At 42.9% G+C, this 21,823-nt stretch overlaps 1 protein-coding gene across 4 annotated transcripts in view; it reads right to left on the bottom strand.

Moving 5' to 3' along the window:
- The window catches only part of LOC134205704 (leucine-rich repeat flightless-interacting protein 2), a 109,660-nt gene that overhangs the window by 57,575 nt on the left and 30,262 nt on the right, over window positions 1–21,823 (bottom strand). The window contains exon 1 of one of the 4 annotated variants that reach the window (XM_062681236.1): window positions 7,376–7,632. The exons of 1 other annotated variant lie outside the window; for it this stretch is intronic. Coding sequence is in view for 1 of the 3 variants with exons in the window: in XM_062681235.1 (XP_062537219.1) it covers window positions 7,273–7,335 (63 nt within the window). In the remaining 2 variants the exon portion in view is untranslated. Of the gene's footprint in view, window positions 1–7,272; window positions 7,338–7,375; window positions 7,633–21,823 lie in introns of those variants that run through there. 2 more of the 4 variants (XM_062681237.1, XM_062681235.1) reach the window with 2 other exon arrangements.

Below are 21,823 nucleotides of genomic sequence, written 5' to 3'. Positions count from 1 at the left end.
CCCAAAATATAACCCCATGCAAAATTTGAGCTCAATCGGACATGAAAGTTTTGAAATTTTTACCCATGAAAATTTTCCCAAGGGGGACCAAAGGAATAGTCTAAAATCGAATATTTGTTTTTGATGCCAAATGACTTAAAAATGCATGAAACGTCGAGATCTGATGTAACTTCAAAAAAAAAAATAATAGATCGATTTTTTCTCTTAGAACATTTTTGGGACAAAACTTTGATGAATTTCAGGCACCTCTAAATCATGTCCGATTGTGCTGAAATTTTGCAAAGGGGGATATTTTTGGCTACGAAAACGTTTGCGTTTCGTCCGGTGTTAAAATTCGATGAAAAAAATTTTCATCGTCTGAAAAAGTCCCAAAAATGTTCTAAGAGAAAAAACCGATTTAAAAAAAATTGAAATAACATCAGATCTTGATGTTTCATGCATTTTAAGTCATTTGGCATCAAAAACAAAAATTCGATTTTCGACTTTTCCTTTGGTCCCAACCAACCAACCTTAAGAAAATTTTCATGGGTAAACATTTCAAAACTTTGATGATATTTAGGCACCCCTAAATCATGTCCGATTGAGCTCGAATTTTTAATGGGGTCATATTTTGGGGTAATGAAACTTGTTGGCAATGTCGTTTTTTGAAATTCGATGACATTTTTTCAATTGGCACCCTACTCTATGAAAGTCCCTTGAATCTAGCATACTGCACTTCCTCCGTAAGTCGATATCTCCCTTACTCAATATTCTCCAAGTCGAAGTTATTTTTCAATGCATTTTCACCTCGCTAACTCGATGTTGTCAGAAACAGTACATGCACGATATAGTTAGAAATGAGAAGTGCGAAGTAAGAAGTGAGAAATAAGTAGTGGGAAGTGAAAAATACAAAGTGAGAAGTGAGAAATTCGAAGTGCGAAGAGAGTAATTAGAAGTGAAAAGTATGAAGGGAGAAGTGAAAAGTTAGAAGTGGAATGAGTTAAGTGAGAAATGAGAAGTCAGAAGTGAGATATAAGAAGTTATAAGTGAGAAGTGGAAAGTGAAATATGAAAAGTGAGTTTTTCCACACTTAGCAATGAAATGAAAAGTGAGTAGTGGGAAGTGAGAAATGAGAGGAAGTTATAAGTGACAAGTGGAAAGTGAAAAATGAAAAGTGAGAAATGCAAAGTGAGATGTGCGAAGTGAGAAATGAAAAATTAAAAGTGAGAAGTAAGAAATTCGAAGTGAGAAGTGAAAAGTGAGAAATGAGACATGTGAAGTAAGAAGTGAGAAGTGAGAAGTGAGTAGTGGGAAGTGAGAAATGAGAGGTGAGAAGTGAGAAGTTACAAGTGAGAAGTTTGAAGCGACTAGTGAGAAGTGAAAAGTAATAAGGGGAAATTTAGAAGTGAAAAGTGATGAGTGAAAAGTGATGAATGAAAAGTGATGAGTGAGAAATGAGAAGCCAGAAGTGAGAAGTGAAAAATGAGAGGTGAGAAGTGTTAAATGAGAACTGATAAATGAGATGTGCGAAGTGAGATGCTAGAAATTAAAAGTTAGAAGTGAGAAGTGCAAAGTGAGTACTGGAAAAGGAAAAGGGAGGTGAGAAGCGAGATGTGCGAAGAGAGAAGTAAGAGGTATGTAATGAGAAGTGCAAAGTGAGAAATAAGGAGTGAGAAGTAAGTTGTGAGAAGGGAGTAGTAAGAAGTGAGGACCGAGGAACAAGAAGTGAGAAACGAGATTCTTTCTTCTTCTTTCTTCCTTCTTCTGTCTTCCTTCTCCTGTTTTATATCTCTCCACTTACTTCTCACTACTCAACATTTCGCTTCTCACCTCATAATTATCATCTCTCATTCTCACCCCTTGCTTCTGTTATTCTCCCTACTCACATCCTTCTTCTCACCTCGCAACTATCCCATCTCACATCTTACCACTTTCTTCTTATTTCTCATTTCTCACTTCTCACTATTCACATGTTACTGCACACATCTCACTTACGTTTCTCAGTACTTCTCTCACTACTCTGTAATCATTTTGAAAATCTCATTTCTCACTTCTCAGTTCTCGCTGTTCACCATTCACTTCGAACATCTCACTTCACTTAATAAGGAAACAAATTTCAGTGTTCGACTAACCGGCATTCGGGCAAAAGTAAATATGTTCCCTGTCCTCCTCCCCCAAATTTAAATGTGTTCCTGATACCTCCCTAGCTCAATGGTCCCTTCACTATCGAGTAAGGGAGAGTTCACTGTATCTACAAAACGCTCACCAGACCGGTAGTCCTCTACGGACACGAGACCTGGACGATGCTCGTGGAGGACCAACGCGCACTTGGAGTTTTCGAATGGAAAGTGCTACGTACCATCTATGGTGGGGTGCAGATGGTGGACAATACGTTGAGGAGGCGAATGAACAACCAGTTGCATGAGCTGCTGGGGGAACCAACCATCATTCACACCGCGAAAATCGGATGACTGCGGTGGACCGGGCACGTAGCCAGAACCAACAACGATCTGAAGATGACCTCTGTAGACTGCGTGGTTGGCGGCGTGTAGCCATGGACCGAGCCGAATGGAGAAGACTCTTCTGTATTGCACAGGCCACTTCGGCCTTAGTCAGAATAAATAAACAAACGTTCACTGTTTTCAATGAACATTTCGCTCTTTGAAGGAAGCACCACACTAGACAACGGGCCAGCATGCAACGTCCGTTGGCTCAGTTGATTTTTTTAATGTTCTGCGACGGAGGTGACAATCGAACCCACATCCCACACCAGCACAAGCCTTGTTTCAGAACTTGGCAAGCATAATCTGGAATGACCTAAGCTAATGGCGACTAAGCCACGATATTCCTATCTCGCAGAAAAAGTTACCCCTGACCCATGTCTCCTCCAAGTACCGGCCAATCTCTTGAACCCCATGCACCTCTATGAGCATTGAAAGTTTGGTCAACCACCGGCTTCGTGAATAATTTGGAGCAGACAGAAGACTAGGCTTCCAATAACACCGCGAGGCCAAAGGATCCTTATTTTTGTTGAAGGGAAGCGTAATTCAGGGACTAACTCGTAGCAAAAAATTTAACCGTATCCAATAGCAGTCTATCGATCCGAGGCAGTGTTGTTTTTTTCCCCAACAGGCTTAGAAACGTCCTAGCCGATGATATGGGAAGTGTATTAGGGCCCGTTTTATTTATTATGTATATTAATGACATGGGACGGGTCTTACGTTTTTGCAACATCAATCTTTTCGCGGATGACACAGTATTATTCATTGCAGCTAGAAATATCGATGATGTTGTTTCACGCTTGAATACAGATTTGCATTCTCTAAGTAGATGGTTGAAGTACAAACAGTTGAAGTTGAATATAAGTAAAACTAAATACATGGTAATTTCGCGAAATCGATTCATTGATAATGTTTCTGTTAGAATTGATGATGAAACACTTGATCGCGTTCGGGAAATTAAATATCTTGGCGTGATTATTGATGATAAATTGAAATTTGATTCTCATATCAACAATGTCATCAAGAAAATAGCCAAGAAGTATGGAATTTTATGTCGATTAAAAACGAATTAACTGTTGCGAGTAAAATACAGTTGTACAAATCAATCATCTCTCCTCACCTGGACTTTTGCGCCTCCATTTTATTTCTGGCCAATGAAACACAAATATCGAGGTTACAGCGTTTGCAAAATAAAGTTATGCGCTTGATTTTGAGATGTAATAGATTCACTTCCTCCTCCTTTTTGTTGGACGCTTTACAATGGTTATCAGTGAAGCAAAGAATTGTTTATTTAACTATGGTGTTCATTTTCAAAATAATAAATGGATTCCTGCCCCGATATTTGTGTAATCGAATTGAAAGAGGAAGTGACATTCATAGATATAATACTAGAAACGCGGATGAAATAAGAACACCTTATTTTTGCCTTTCTCGTACAACTAAGTTGTACCGAAAGGCTATCATTTCACTCCGAAAACAAACTTTTGATAGAAGCCCCTGAGACCCATAGTATTATATACCAATCTACTCAGCTCGACGAGCTGAGCACATGTCTGTCTATCCGTGTGTATGTATGTGTGTATGTGTGTGTGTATGTGTGTGCGTATGTGTGTGCACAAAGGCTATGAAAAACATTAGACAACTTTTCATATAGTAATCCTTAACCGATTTTCTCGCAACAAGTTTCATTCGACAGGGTACAAAGCCTTGTTGATCACTATTGAATTTCATAACGATCGGTCATTGCGTTTCAAAGTTATGAAGAAAATGGTACATCGGACCTTATAAACCCCATTCAAGGTTGGTGTCTTAACTAAATGCGAGAAAGGCACCACCAACGCTAGGTGGATTAATCTAGGTTTTTGTATGGAGCTTCACAAAATTCATTGTTTTATAAAGGAATAAACGTATTCAATTCGATGCCTATACACATCAAGCGTGCAAGGACACTATCACAGTTCAAGAGACTTTGTATTTCACACGTAAAAGCTGTTTTTAAACAGTCATATATTTAAGTTTTTGGTATTGACTAATTGTGTATCTTGACGAAGTTTGTGATAACGGATATCTTTTCTTGAACAATGTAAATGATTTTTTATTTCATTAGGGCGCTTATAGACTATTTTTGTTCGCCTCGATGATGATGATGGTATTTTATTTATTGACTTGTATTTTTACATTCTTTTGTGTAGTCTACAAATGTTTGAGAATCGCGCGCGAATACAGGTATAAATGACTTTTTAGGATTTTATGATCAATACTTGAAACATTTGGAACTGTTTGAAGGATACTATGAAAAGTAGTGAGCTCTCAGATAGAACGCGATTTTGGTATCGATTTGGTATCTACGGAGAGGTAACACAAGTTTTGAATTTTTTCGAGTAAATTAAATTGATTGGTACTAGCGAGAATAGTTTGAGTACGCGCTTCTTGACGAAACTTTTGGCATCATGCGAGAGGTATCACAAGTTTTGTAACTTAATCGGGCTCGCTGTACCACTGATGATGCTTGCAAAACTCTGTGGTGGAATTCAACTGTTTCTTTTTACTAACTTATGTTTTTTGCTGTATAGCGATGTTATATGTTAATGTTATTTATATCTGTGGAAATAATCGGATCGTTTATTGTTTGCCAAATCTGATTAAAATTGATCATTATTAATTATCTTAAAGATAAATCGTCTAGCTCAAACCTTTGTAGGGGTATGTGGCGGGACCATCATCATCATCATCAACCAACACTACAGTAATCATCTGCTTCCTTAAAGAGGGACGAAACCATCAGGTGTCGGCTAAGAACGTTTGGGATTCCCGGCCACCCCAACTCTTGCTGTAAGTCACATCCATGGCGAGATTGGGCCTTTCCAGAGTTCTGAGTAAACGGCCACCCTAACCTGTCACCAAACCGTTCCAGGTTAGCTGAACAGCTGAACCTCCCTCCCCCAGGAATGGTGTCACCAACGCTACCATATCCAGTTTCAATGTAAGACTGGTCATATAGGCACGAATTCCCCAATTTTTGCCTTTCTCGTACACCATGCATGGATACAGGCCATTCTTGGGTTCCTAGCCTAGCTTTATTTCCAATGATTTTATTGATAAGAAAGAGTTTTTAAGCTTTGGATGAAGAAATGGCACTACATTTAAAAATGTCTTAAATTTCTTATGAAAACAAGCCATCCGTATGTGGGCTGAACATCTCTTTAATAAAGATACAAATAAGCCGTCCATGTATTGCTTTCTTAAAGACAAAAGTTATACATTTTTAATTAACAAATTTATTCCATTATGCTCAAAGTAAACCTTGAAATGATTGAATCAGCAATGGAAAATTTGTTTTGAATACGATCTATAACCGAATAAATTTTATCATGAAATCGAGTGACAATAAGTAGAACCAAATTATCCCTTCTACAAAGTCATAATCTCCACATTGCTCACGATGCTCAAAAACAGCCCTGATCCTTCTTGCTCCGCCTTACCCTATATTATAATTCTGTTGTTTAAAAGCGTTTCGTCCCTATCCAGATACAACAGATGTGGTGCAAACAAGCACATGACCGAAAAGTTTTGAAGGCAGGAATGCCTTGTAGGCTTTTTCGACTTATACTATTCCACCATAAATGCCTTTGTCCCAAAATAAACATCGTCCTACAAGAAAATTATTTAGCTCTATATACGTATTTCGACCTCAACTGTAAGGTCGTCTTCAGTGTCTCGTACTTGACTCGACTTGCCGATGATTGCAAATGAAGCCTTTTTAAAACTGGACCATCTTCCAAGATTTCAAATGGTATAACACTTTCATGACTCTATATTTATGTATCTTTCGACAAAGATTTAGGTATTTTACTTCTCAAACATAAACGTCTAATTTTTAACCTAACGGTCTGCAAAAAGAAAAAAACACGCAAACACTAATGGCGTAAAATCGAAGACACTTTTACAAATTTGCTTTAAGTCCAAGAAAATATATTCCACTTAATCCGGTGTACTTAGGTTTGTTGATACTGTGCGCTCCTTAGATATGATAACTATCTCGAATATCTACCAAGCTAAATAAATATTGTTCAACTGATTAGACTCTGCTCCGAGCAATGACAATTACAGCGACGGCGAACCCATGTTAAACAATATATTGCTATTCCCGCAATAACAATATCACCGTGCTCTAACATCCGATTATCACCCACTGCCAACTTCCAGTCGTTCAAATTACGTAAGGGGGTACTTATTCCGCACAGAGAAGAAAAGGTATTCACTTTGAAATTCAAGACACAGAGTAATCCGATATCTGGAGCGAATTAAATGTATTCTCCTCGGCAAAATTCACTCAGCTGTGTGCGCGTATCGCGTCTTCTTCGCCGCTGGTTGTCCCACACTTGAACCAGCGCAGCACCATCGTCGTAGCGAACCCTTTCAGCTGGCATCAGTGGGCCATTGAGCTGCGGGCAGCGATACCCGATACGACGACACGGGCGACGTCTTCACCGCCATCAACATCACGCATCTTCACGCAGGCTCTTCCGCCTTCAGATAGAACTATCCTTTGCGCACCGCAATCCCCAGTTAATTATTCGCACAAACATGCACCGAACTCCGCAGATATATAATTTCTTCAATTACAGCGAAAAACCACATAGATAAACCGATCCAATTATGATTTCCTCATTTATGCATGCCATCGATCAATTGATCGATGCGATCGGATTACCGCCTCATCTCTCACTGTTTCAATTATTTTACGAATTTCTTCAATTTAGTTGAACGACTATATTGGTTAAGTAGTAACCTTTAACAAAACCCTTCGTTTGAAAATTTTCGCTTTATGCATATACTTTCGACCGAATGTCATTCGACCGAACGTCAAAACATCACAGATTCCATTCACTCACATCCGCTCCAACAATTCGATCGACGCTGAACCACAGAAACTATAGATCTCTACCCGAAAACGCCGTGATCTCTCGTCCCCACGACCTGGGTCCAATTCCGTTTGAATAATGTCTTCGGTCTTTTCGGTGAATATTTCAGGGTGGTTTATCAAACCGCCCCTTTTCCGATAAGCCTCCTCCAGCAGACTGACGGGGCGCGCGCACGCGGAGAAGCAAAACCACGCGGTATAATTGATGTGGCGGCGCGGTCGCGCGTTCGAACCGTTTGCAAAACAAACAGAAACTGAACGCACGGGTTGAACTTGCGCCACGCAATAGCTCTATCGGCGCGCCGAGTCGGACGAGCCGCCGCCGTTCACTATGGGGCGAAAGTGGAAAATTGCGCGATAAAAGTGGCGCAGTTAAATTCGTTTAAAAAATTACTAAAAGCTTATAAGTGGAATGTCTTCACTTGTCATAAGTCGAAATCAAATAGTAATACCGTCTTCAGTGTTTCGTACTTGATTCGACTCGAGTCAAGAACGAGACACTAAAAACGGCCTAGGTACTGTCCAAATCCATCCATGGCTTCTAGAGCGACCTGCGAGCCAGTGAATGAAGGAGCCAACCCAAAGTGCGTCAACTGTGATGCCAATCACGAATGCAGTAACCGCTGCAGCCCCGGATCCGGAGGAAGGTCTCTACCCGGATCCGTAGTGAACACAAACGATAATCCGCTTTTCTTCCCTGTGGTTCAAGGAACCAAACCCTTCATCGCTATAACCAAACCATCGACAAGCTTCCACCAACCAAGTTCGTCTGTTCAGCAACAGCGATGAATACGGCAGTCCCGCCAATGCACAACTCTCCTGCGTCAGGTTGGCGAAACTTCGGAGGCAACGCATCCTTCGAACAACCTAACAGGGGTCCTCTATTCCTCGAATGAAATGACGGAGTTCACCCTGAGTCTGTTTCAATGGTTGCGCAACTGTCGCATGAAAGAAGCACATATCAAGGCCGCCTTCTAGGCGCCTTCGACATCGCCATCGTCCGATTTGTTCGACTCGATTGGTTCAGCTCCAGAAGAGGAGATGTGACCATAGCGTTACGTCGATACTGCTGCCGACCATCCGGGTAACCACCTTTGAAGCCATAGGAGACGGAGTGGAAACCACCGTCGACCCCATCATCATAGAAGAAGTCTACTGTCCAAAACAAAGGAATAATCGGAATGGTTCGGTAGTATCACTAAAAAACCGATCTTATCAAAGCTGACGCTGGAACGGCATACATCGGTTCAGACACCGACAAATCACGTGTTCAACGGAGTTCAACTCTCCTCATATTTAGCAAACAATCCGGAATGGACTACTACCGAAATTATGCGAAAAATGGATGTGGCCGGTGCGACGACTGGAAACGGTTTGTTGATCCCTGTGGCTAGGCACATAGTTCCAGGGTGCTGTTGATCCCTTCCGTAACTGAGTGAAGTTGGAAGCCATTCGCGGATTCTCCCAATTTCTGACGATTTTATTATTCCAAGTTTTGGCGTTCGAAGTGGTAAAAAGTCGGCCTTGATGTCCGACTCCAGCCAAAATGTCCGCTGTTACGTTATCTGGCATCCCATAATGCCCGGAATCCATGAGTGTCTCGAGTGATCGCTTTATAGCGCAGCGATTGCACTGGTTCCAGTCAAGACTGGATTGGTTGCTCCATGTCCTGACAGTTGGCATCTCCATCGAGGCCGAGTAAGCATTTGCTGGCAGTCATGCAAAACCATACCGAGATACCTCCAAGAAAAACGACAGTCACGACAGATTGGGCATTATGACATAAGCTGTCGTCGGCGTCAAAGAAGACGCAAACATTGGTCGGGAGGACCGATTCTTGGGGTACACCTTTTCCTTTTGGAAGATTATTGAAGATTGGTTCCGATGAACACTTGAAAGAAACGTCCCATGAGGAAGTTAGGAACAAAGGTTAGAATATTGCTCGAAAATCCTCATTCACTGAGTTGCAGCAAAACTTAAGGTATGCAAGTAAGTATATTTAGAGATACCAAGTCTGCGTGTTTACCCTCCTCGAAGGCGTTCTGAAGGACGGCTACTAGACCGACGAAATTGGACCCGGTTCCATTCGCAGGATTAATAGCATGCTGATGGAAGTTGAATCATTCGTCGGACTCACGTAGACGTAGACTTGATTAGCCGTTCGACAACCTTGGAAACAGTTATTTAGTGAAATAAGGCGGTCTTTAGGGGCATATCGGGATGAGACGCTATTCTCCAGTATTGGGATCATGTGGTTGAGCCACTTCTAATCTGTAAAGGTTTTGCCAATCAGGCTTGATTACCCAACCCGAAAAATAAGATTTGTTTGCGGGGAAGGGAAGGTTTGTTAGCTGGGGAGTAACAATTCCTGGACTCTGACAACACCAGAAGGGCTTTGTCCAATCCCCTAACTTCTGGTCAAGCCACGGAAGTCGTCTGGGGTGGGCTACACCCGCCTCTTTTCCCAGGGTCGGCTAAGACAAAGTGTGTGCTGGGGTTGATCAATGAACAAACGTATCACTCTCGGTCTTTTATAATTTTTATTGTTCACTCTACTTACACTAAGTGTGTCGTGTGTGTGTGTGTGTGTGATGTGTTGCGTTGGCCGGCCGGCGTTCGAGGTTAGAAATCTCTGGATCAAGATACAGCGGTTAGGCTGTCGCGTCTATGGCTCACTGATAGCAATCGTGTGCTGGTTGGTGGGCTTTACAAAGTGGGAGGGCTTGAAGAACTGTTGCCTCGACAGGGCTGTCTTCCGACAGGACCGATAAGGCCGATGGACGGCCGGTTGCTCAACGCTCTAAGGCAGAGACTAAAACTCAATGGGTTCTGATTCTCAAGTTAAAAGCGTAACTACTTATAAACTTTTCCACTTTTTAAACTTTGTAATAGATATGTTCTATTGAATAAAACTTTTAGGATCACTTCCGTGCTTCCGACTTGTATCGACGTCTGCGTGGAAAAGAATTACTGTTTTATGCCTAAACTATTAGATAGCCTCGATTTTCCCTTTTTGTGCCATGCCCTTATCGTCATTCCCGATTAGTCTATTTTATCCGATCCAGTTGGTAGTATTTTTGTATGTAAAGTGTGCCTAGTATTTAACAAACTGTGTTCTGTGTAATTCAACATGACCGTTTATTGGAGTTTATTTTAAATGCATGCCTAGCTTCTAATTAACAATTTAAGTTTTAATACGTTTTAGGTGTAAATTTTAAGTTATAGCTTTATTCTAGTACCACAAAATACTAATATAACATAATTCTTATTGGGAACTTTAAGCATTGAAACATAAAACATTCATTACATGTGTGCGAGAAAGCTCAATGCGTTCATTGCGAATCGCAGTATATCTCTTTCTCCTGCTTTCGCTCTTCGCTCGGTGCTGATGAAATAGGGTGGATCATCCAAATGGTAACAGGTTAATCAAGCCGATCGATCTTTAGGTTAATCAAGGAAATCGATCTGAATTGTGCTACTAGGGATTCCTTCTGACTTTGACCACTCCTCGCGGTACGTCCGTCCACCAACGAAGAGCTTTCTATTGTGGTCAGCTAATGTTTTGTGAAATGGACGCACCATCAGCATCTAAGACCACCATGGGTGAAGTCGGGAAGTGTACTGCGTCCTGAAGCTCATCGAAGACGGTGGTCATAAGACTCTCAGTCAGCGTCATCGTAGCCCCATCTCTTAATAACCCCTACTGAGAAGGCTGTTGAACTAGCTCGTCACTTTGTCAGCAAACACAATCTTGGACGAAGTTGACTCCTAATGTTGAAAAATCTGTTCAACATGAAATCCCCAGGTTTCGACAACATTTTAAATTTGGAACTCAAGCACTTGAGTGACCAGTTAATCGATCACTTTGCGCTGATTTTCCATCGGTGCGTCCGGCTAAGCTACTTCCCCTCGTACTGGAGATTCTTATCCTGAAGCATAGCAAAAATCCTTCCTCCCCCAAAAGCTACCGATCAATCAACCTTCTCTAAAATTTATCCACATTTTTTGAAAAGACAATTTGTCGGCTGAACAAAACAACGTCTTGCTCGAGGAATAGTCCGGATTTCTTCGCGGTTGATCCACCGTTCAGCAACAGAACAAGTTTTCATCAAAAACATTCGCAATACCAGATACGTGTTGATAACCTTCAAAACCAACTTTCAGCGGTAAAGCCATCAGGGAAGATCCATTAATTATGTAACGCAAAAATTGGTCATTTTCAACCCCCCTCCCCTCAGTTTTTACTCTGCTATCGCACACGGCGGACGCGTTCTGGTTTGTTATCTCTCGCTAACGTGAAAACAATGAACAATACGCAGGAATCAACACTAGTAGTGGATTTCAGTGTCCTCCCAATTCGTCCCGATGTCGGAAAAGTGAAGCGTTTTCTGGATGATCAGCAAAAGATCGAATATGCGGATGTCAAAAGCATCCAATTGCATAACACCCGCAATTGTGTTCTTATAGGGTTGATAGACAAAGAAGTCGCAGTCAAATGGCAATATTGCGGCAGTTCCATCAATACTTTCCTCACAAGACAAGTTGTTCGACCAGGCCGAATTCCCACCGTTAAACACAAATCAAAAACCATCAACGCCTCCTAAAGCAGCAGCAGAAGAACGACCGCAAAACGATGACGAGTGGACTGACATCGAAGACAATGCATCTAATTCATCGTCCGAATATAATGAAGTAACGAACAAACGCCGGCGGTCAAAGCGAAGCAGAGATATGGATGTAAAAAAAGCTTGTACGGATCAGTGTTTCCTCAACGCGGATTAGATGGAAATTGTTGAGAAGGTTAAAAAAAATTGGGAAATAAAAATGGGAAGGGTTGTAATATTAAGTAGTATTAGATGAATATCGGCTCTGTTAAGCTGGATGCGGCGAGTGAGCCTTAAATAAAAGGAATGAAAAAAAAACTCCCTCCCCTCTATGTCACACTTTTTGTATGACGCATCTAAAAATTTTGTATGGATTGTCACACTTCGAGCAACCCCACTCTCCCCTCTAAGCGTTACGTAATTTATGGATGCTCCCTCAGAGCTCTCGCGAAAAAGCTTCAACGGGGCCTGAATATTGTGATAGGCTGCCTCACCAGCTGGACGATGTACATCAACGCCACGAGGACCCAGGTTATCTTACTCCACTTACTCCAAGCCATATAGACTTGTTCCTGGTGAGGAAAGCCTCGACAATTCATATATGATTTTGCGGACCAGAGGATAGTGGTTTCGTCACTGAGAAAAAAATTAATTCGAATTCTGCTTTTCATTCAGTCACACGAGGTGGATCTTGCGAATTATAACTCACCTGTTCAGTGATAACTACCCAGTGAATGAAGAAAGTACAGTCAATCCGGTGAATGAGACCATGGTACGTTGCTTGACGGGTCATATTTCCGGAAAGTTTGAGAATTCTTTTGAAGGAACGCTGCCCTGGTGGCCAACAAAAGAGTCCATCAATGGATTTAAGAACTAGAAAGGTTTTGCAACCGTGTGACGAAGGTGTTCATTACCCGAAATAACGAGTGATAATCACGGTACAAATAATAAAAACTTTAAATAAAACAATATTGACTTCTTAAAACGTGTTGATCCTTATCAAATACAAAATGACAACAACAATGTATGCGCGGCACTCGATGACGTCAACCAAATGACAGACGCAGCTGCCAACGGAGAGCCCAGATGGAAATTCTCGCCAGGTTGCCAGTTGTCTCTAACATCTCCCTCCTAGTACCTTCGGTACGCTTGAAACCATTCCGGCGGTCTTCTGGTCCGTGAAGAACGCCGAGGTAGTTGAACCGTAGGTGAGCTTTCGAAGGTTGACTCAAATGCCGTCGATGGTGTCGACGAAGACGACCTCGGTGTTGGATGTTGATTCGCTGATGTAGAGGTTGATGGTGAAACCAATGTGGAGTGTGATTGCTCGAAGTTTGTCGCTTCTGACAAGTGAGCGGGCAGAGGTGCCACTGGAATTGGCAAACGCAGATCCCACTCGTCGAGCAATATATTCAGTGGAAGACGTTTCTTCGCCTGGTCCTCCGTTGTTGTCCCCGAAGTAGATCGTTCTTTGAGCTGGTTGACGTGTTACCTGATCAGTTTCGTATTGTTCACTCAGATGTTGTACATCACTGTATCGATCCTTTCTGGTACAGTCCCAGGAAGCCAAGACCATTTGTTGTTAGCGTAAACTTTTGCGTACACAAAATCCTTCGCATTAAAAAACGTATATTGGAAGTACGTCGATGGTTTGATGCTGGTTTTGGCTTTGATGCTGGCCGCAGAAGGTCTAACGATGTTCGCAGCGATCGATTGTACATCGCCTCGGCCGGTGACTTCCCGCCTGGAACATTTGGATTTGGTGTTGTACGATATGTAAGGAGAAAAATGTCCAAAGCTTGTCTAACCGAACCTTCTCTCTCCTGAATTTTCTTTACGGCTCTCTTGAAGGTATCTACAAATCGTTCGGCTTGCGGGTAAATGGAGCTGTCGTTATGTGACGAATGCCGCTTTCGCAGCAGAACTCGCTGAACTCCGCACTCTTGAATTGCGTGCCATTGTCGGTCACCAGACATTCCGGCATACCTTTGTTGGCGAACAACGTGCGCATGAGATTGATAGGTGCCTTTGAAGTTATATGGCGTGTCGGAAAGATCTCGGGCCACTTGGTGTGCGCATCGATAACTAGAAGATAGTATTCACCATCAAGAGGGTCCGCGTAATCAGCGTGAACTCGCTGCCATGGAGCTGTTGTAGGCCGCCACGACTCTGGTTCTGCTTTCGGTGGCGACCGTACTGCTAATGCACATTGACGACAAGCCTTGACGAAGCTCACAATCTCATCGTCCAATCCAGGCCAATACCTTTGTGACCTTTGTGTAGCTGGTTAAGGCACCGCTTCCGGAAGACAGTCGGAATCACCAGTCTGTCACCGAACATGATGCCACCTTGAACGACCGACAGTGTATCCTGACGATCACAGAATTTCAACATCTCCCGATCCTTAACTTCTGATCTTGATTTGGCCATCATTGATGAAATGGAAAATTTTTCGTATGCTGTTGCCTTTTCAACCATGCTAAAACTTAGGGGCAGCTTTATGCTATCGATGGCTACTGACCTTAAATCTTCCTCTAGAGTGGTACATGCGATGATGACATCTTCTTCCGGCCTGATATGCTGGTCGATGAGACGGGACAACACATCAGCATTGCCAAACTTATCGGTCGATCGAAAAATCGTAGGAGAGGAGCGTTAATGCCCACCGCTGGAGGCGATTAGCAGTATAGGTCGGAATTTCTTTTTTGGACCCAAAAATCCTCAGCAGTGCATGGTCTGTTTGAAGCCGGAACCCTCTGCCGAAGATGAACTTATTAAACTTCTTAACGGCATATATTATCGCCAATCCTTCCCGGTCGATTTGTGAGTAACGCTGTTCAACCGGTGTGAGCGCCCGAGATGCGTGCTGGATCACTTTGACGTGACCATTGGAATATTGTTGCTGATTGTTGCGCCTATTCCGATAGATGACGCATCCGCTGAGACGATAATTTCCTGTCTAGGATCATAGTGCGCAAGAAGTAAGCCTGTCGACAGTATTTCTTTAAATTTATTGAAGGCTTGCTGACATTCACCTGTCCACACAAAGGTTGTTGTATTTTTAAGGAGTTGATCTAACGGGAATCTGAGGGGCCGCATGTTAGGCACAAATTTCCCGTAATAATTTATAGCTCCTAGAAAAGAGCGTACTCCAGTGATGTCCTTCGGTGGTGGTAAATTTTTGATGACTTCAATTTTGACTGAGTCTGGCCTGACTCCATGACGAACCCACAGAAGGCCTAGGTAACCGATTTGCTGTTTACCGAATGAACATTTTTCCGGTCGGATGGTGAATCCAAACTCTTCGATTCGCTGTAATACTGTGTGGAGATTGCGCTGGTGTTCATCGGCGTTTTTGCCACCCACTACTACGTCGTCCAAATAGCCTACGGTACATGGAAGACCTGCTAACATCGTATCTATCAGCTGCTGAATAGCACCGGCGCAGCTTTGACACCAGGAGGCAGCCTGTTATACTGATATAGGCCGCGATGAGTGTTGATGGTGAGTAAATGAAGGCTGTTTTCATCCACTTCCATTTGAAGGAAGGCGTCGGATAAGTCAATTTGACTGAACACCGTGCAGTTGGACAGCTTGGAGATGATATCTTGTGGTAGCGGTAGAGGGTACTGGTGAGACTGAAGGCGATCGTTCAAACCAGTCGAATAGTCGCCACAAATCCTAACGTTTCCGGTGGCCTTGCGCACTACAACTATTGGAGCAGCCCACTCGGAATAGTCAACTGGTGAAATGATATGCAGCCGCTCTAAAGGATCAAGCTCTTTATCCACTACTGGCAACATAGCGTACGATACCGGCCTCCTTGGTCGGAAAACGGACCTACACGGTTCTTTCAGCGAAAGTTGAATTTTGGTTTTGGAGCAAAGCCCCAATGTATCGCTGAAAAGTTTCGGGTACGTCTTCTGTAGTGAAGTGACATCTTCACCGGTACCACCGACCAAGTTACAAAAATCGTTCATCGGTAATGACCATAGTTGGAATTTGTCGATGAGGTCGATGCCAAGCAGATTCAATGGATGCTTTGACACGTAGATTCGTCCACTGTGCGTCGTGCTGTTGATTTCGACGTCGCAGGCGAATTCACATTGTAGATCCAGTTGTTCGCCTGATGCTGACTTGACAGTCTGACTCGCAGGAACACCTGATGGCTGACCGATGCGTTTCCATAGTTGCTCTGACACGATGGTTATTTCCGATGCTGTGTCAAGCTGCAAACGTACTCGGATACCGTTCATTTTCACCCGCATGTAACAACGCTTGCACTGGACGCTGCTGCCCGATGCAATGACGGTTTTGATGGTTGATGCTTTCGTAGACCACTTGGCACTCGCACAATACACCAGTTGCTTATACAGTCATTACACCTATGACTTTTGAATGCGCAGTGCTTCGAAAAGTGCATCGCACCTCAGTTCCAGCAAGGGGTTTCTGGGCTTTTGCGTTGATCTTCCGCTGCATATGGTTTCTGTTCTCTGGATCGTTTCTTGATGGCTTGAACCTGACCAGCGGGACCTTCAATCATCGCTGTGTTGCTTCTGAGGTTGATAATCCGTTGACATTCTTCCATAAGCGCTTCCAGTGTCACGTCATGGTTGTCTTCAATTTTTGTCAACAGCCTAGTTCGTACCTCCGAATCACATTCTGAATTTAAGCCACACACGAATATAAGGCATTTGAAATGCTCTTCGGAGCGCTTAGATAGCTCGAACTCAACACACATTTTATTTAATCGACATGCAAAAGAGACATAGTCTTCCGTCGGGGCCTTGGTGATGGTGAGATGCTGTATCGCTTCTTGACGGTTGATTCGTTCGTGCCGAAAAGGTCTTTGAGCTTCGACACTGTGTCACAGAACGTGAAATCCTTCGGAGTACTAGGTAGAATGTAGCTGATATATCTATAGTGCTCATTTGTCCCCAGTCGTCGAAGTAATAACCTCACTTTTGCTTCGTCATCGATCCTTTCTGCATCATTCGCAAAAAGGTCATCGTATCTGGCGTACCACGCAGCGAAAGTAATGTGGTTTTCCGGATCGTACTGGAACTCACGGATGTTTCCTGCTAATGAGTCCAGAATCACTTCCGGGTTGGGAGGAACAGTCACCAGGATTGCCGACATAGCATTTCTGTATAGAGTTTCCTGCTGTTGCATGAACCCTTGCTGCTGTTGAACAGTCTCACGTTGCTGTTGAAGAAGCTGATTAGTAACGGCCTGTTGCTGTTGGAGCTGTTGCAATATTTGCACAATGATGGCGTCCATACAAGTCTGCTGTGGAGGACTTATCAGCACAGGCTGCTGCTGCGCTCCCAGAGGAGCTTGCTGTTGCTGCATTGATGCTGGTAGGTGAACTTGCTGGTGCTGTCGCGGGTGTCCGTTCTGCAGATCATTTGGGCCAGGTGCATTGATTCCTTGGGCCAGAGCTGCATAATGTTGGTCCACCATTGCACTGTACGAGCGTTTTCGCCTTTTGTTTGGCAGCGGCGTGGTTATTGTTTTTAATTTCGATTATCACGCGAAAATTTATAGAACTCTTGCAAATTTCACGATATTACACGCGAAATTGTCGCCACTTTTGAATCTTGTGGCGAGGGTGTTCATTACCCGAAATAAGGATTGATAACACCGGTACAAATAATAAAATCTTTATTGACTTCTTAAAACGTCTTGGTTCTTATCAAATACAAAATGACAACAACAATGTATGCGCAGCACTCGATGACGTCAACCGGATGACAGACGCAGCTGCCAACGGAGAGCCCAGGTGGAAATTCTCGCAAGGTTGCCAGTTGTCTCCAACAAAAGGATTACTTGCAAGCCTAGTCATGATATCTGGTAGAGAAATAACTTGTCTGAGCAAATGTGACACCGCCAGCAGAGTGGGAATTGAATCGCAAAAAAATGACATGGGGCAACTATGCTTGGCACGGCAGTATAGCAACTAAAAGGTAAATTTGTTAAATAAAAATCGAAAGTCTATAGCGGACGACGGGCTAAAATGGCGTTGGCCCAGGCAAAAAAACAAATCGTTAGCTAGCATAGGTTTAGGGAAGAGATGCATGTATAATGAAATCTATAGAGTTAATCAAATTGTGGTAAATGGAAGGCCAACTTCTAAAGCTTCCGCCGTTTGAGTGTGACACCATTCATCCCGGATCCCGACTTTTGATGACGGGTGGTTAGTTTGAGTGGATGCTAAGACATAAATGGATAATTGCAGACGCCTTCCCGGTGGGCCCTGACGCAGTTTTGGTGCAGTTCAACGACCTCAAAAACGAACCGAAGGTGATATCTGATAAAATTTAATGAAGATCATAGACGCCACGCTCGGTATTACTACAAAACCTCCTCTCAAGTCACAAACTTTTGACAACCTTCACACTCAGTTTTTATTCCTGCAGCTCGGAAAAATCCGCACAACCGTGTGCCCAGCAAATTAAAAAACTGATATCCCGTCAAAAAATAGGTTTGTTAACTGGGTTTCGACAAATGATTTGCTGATTTTCAGCAACTTTGACAGATATCTCAGCAAAAAACATGTTTGCTAGGGCTTGGCTGTGCGAACCTCGGTAAAAATTGAACAAATGAGATCCCAGTAAAAAAATTAAGTGTGTTCAATACAGTGGAATATATTGTGTCTGATATAAATTAGAAAATATAGGTCCATTAAAGGAATCCGTCTGTAATAATTCAGGACTTGTACAATTACCACAATTAGTATAAACGGTTTTCTTCGTGAAATCGTTCAAAGTTTTCGAACAATTTCTGAAAGAGTTTCTGGAAAAATATAATAAAAAATAAAAATATAATAAATTATTACAAAAATTGAAGTCTAACGTGTTCCATAATTGAGGTTCAAATTGTGGAGTATTTTTGTTTTCAATATAATTCCTTCAACATAACCAATATAATCCCATTTTCGGCCCACAGTGTCACAACACGGAGGCGCGCTTTTTTTCTCTCTATATTTCTTCGATCCGAGTTGTATGCGGTATTTAGGTTTCACCTTTTGCTTCGCCTGTTCAAAGCAACAACTAGGCATGATAGTTGTGTGGTAGGTAGAGTCTAAGAGGCGAGTTTAGCAGAGCAAAACAAGCTTTCGAGCGCACGACGATCGCGCGATTCTCGCATACTCTCCGGAACGAAAGAAACTCGTATCGTGTCGCCTGGTACACAGTCGAGTTAGATGCATTTGTTTTGAGCAATGGTAAACATTCAATTAAGGCAATGCCATGAGGTGTGTCAAAGATGCTTTATCAAAACAGTCGGTTGGGCTTTTTCGTATGTATGCGAAATGGTTTTAGACACCGGTGCGCAGAAATAATTTGCTAACATTACTAGAAAACAATGTGGATCAATGACCAATACGTGTTTCAATAATGGGTGCGATAACCTAAAACAATAATTGAAAATGAATGAAAATTACCAACTTACCGTGTAACAGAAAAACTTGAGCTTTGATCACTAAACCATATTATGGAGCTTACCCGTAATAAATACATCGTCATAATTATTCCATGGAACTTACCTGAAATCAAGAGATAAATATCAAGATTAGACATTATTGTTTATATTTATTTTGATGTAAAAGTGTAAAACATGTATTAGATCGACGATGCTAAAAGAAACATTTGTCTGTTCAATTTATGTCATTAAAATTTTGTAACTGGAGCACTGTCCATAAAAGCATGGAACAGTTATGCTTGCAGCGACAGAGCAGTAGATAGTAAACTTGAAAAGTTCCACTCCTTAATCACATAGCATTAGACATAATTACAGCCAAATCTCAAAACCAAAACATTGCAGCACTCGTTCGGCGGCGCACCCCACAAAACAATTCGCTCGTTCTATTCTGTCACAACCGAACAAGGGCGTTTGGCATAGTTCGTACATCTATTCGAAATTGAATTATCCATGGAAACGTGATAGGAATTGATCAATGGCCAAGCGCGACTACATAATCAAGCGCCCGACGATCAACGATGCGACAGACAGTGATGCCTATTCGGCTCTGCACGGCCCATAAGCTTCAGAGTGAGTGACCGGCACTTTTTGTGACCAACGGCCGTGCAAAATCACTGCACGCGCGTAATCTGCACGCTTTTCAGCTTTCTTAACACAGGCTAGGTATCCAATAAATATTCAATATCGTGAGTTATCTTGTGGGAGTTGTTGAGCAATTTGCTCGACAAAGGGAAATAAATTAACGATTTATTGTTGTGGAGCCGCACCGTTGAGATGGACCGAAAAGCCATTGAAGAACGCAGATTATCTTCCAAATATCACAAAACCCGATGACGGCACTTTGCTTTTCGGTTCGAATAATCGATCGCTATTCAATAAATCAAAACCGTGATCACAGTTCTGACTGCCGTCAGCAGGTCCACTATCTGTCAAATTGCATCACTTCCAAGGCATTGCCGTGGTGGTGCAGCCAGCGGTTCTTAACACAATTTGTAATCAGCAACAAAAATGCAGGAGAGTTGTGTGATTTACTCAGTCATTGATAGCTACAAAAAAAATCACTTCGTAAGTAAATGAACTCAGAACGACAGCGAGAAACGCACAATAGTACTGTAGCTGTCATGTCTGCAAAGAAGGTTAACACAAACAAATGTTGCTTTCTTCCAACAATCAGCAAGTACATATTATCCCTTCTTTTAATTCAAATAATCATTGTGCTAATGTATTTTAAGCAATTTGATGATGAAGCGTACCATTGGTACTTCAGAACTCCTATCCCTACCACCTTGTGCGCTGGCCGGGATACGAGCAACCTTAGGGAAGATCGGGTAACCAACCGCAGTACGAGCTATGGTCGTATGCTGACAGGGAACGGGGTTTGCTCCTCTCCGGAGGTGCAAATCTTACTGAGCGTCTTTTCTCCATGTTAGCAGCGGCTCACAACAGCGTCTGTTCTCCATGTTAGGGGCGGCTGATCATCGTCCGAGTTCCAGCGAGGAACTCTAAGTGAAACTGTGCACCATGGTCCACCCGAAATAAAGAGGAATGGTCCTCCGAAAATTTAGGGGGTATGGTGTCAGGCCCTGCAAGCCAGCCTTTAAAAAAATCACGCAACGAATAATCAACAAGAGAGTACTGATCGGAACAATTGGCGAAGACCACTGCGACGAAAAGGGACTAGTCATCGGAAACTTGGTTCGTGGAATGCAAATCTCTCAACTTCATCGGGAGCACACGCATACTCGCCGATGTGCTCAAGGACCGTGGATTCGGCATCGTAACGCTGCAGGAGCTTTGTTGGAATGGATCAATGGTGCAAACGTTTAGAGGTAATCATACCATCTACCAGAGCTGCGGCAACATACACGAGCTGGGAACAGCTTTGATAGTGATGGGCGATATGCAAAGGCGCGGATAGTGGCAGATCAATGAGAGAATGTGCAGGTTGAGGATCAAAGGTCCGTTCTTCAACTTCAGCATAATCGACGTCCATAGCCCACACTCCGGAAGCACTGATGATGATAAGGACGCATTCTACGCGCAGCTGGAACTTGAGTACGACAGCTGCCCAAGCCACGACGTCAAAATCATCACGATTGGACGACGAAGAGTGCAGACAGATTCTGGAGGAGAAAGACGCAGCTCGGGCGGTCGCGCTGCAGCAAAGTACCCGGCAGAACGTGTAACGTTATAGACGGAAGCGAAGACAGCAAACCCGCCTTTTTTATTCAGAAGAAGAAACGCCTCCTGGTAGAAGCGGAACGCGAAAAGATGAAACTGCTGTACCGTTCTCAAGAAACACGCAAGTTCTACCAGAAGCTCAACGCGCCCCG

This window comes from Armigeres subalbatus, chromosome 1, assembly GCF_024139115.2.
Source record: "Armigeres subalbatus isolate Guangzhou_Male chromosome 1, GZ_Asu_2, whole genome shotgun sequence".
Taxonomy (NCBI): domain Eukaryota; kingdom Metazoa; phylum Arthropoda; class Insecta; order Diptera; family Culicidae; genus Armigeres; species Armigeres subalbatus.
This window is presented reverse-complemented; position numbering and strand designations above follow the sequence as displayed.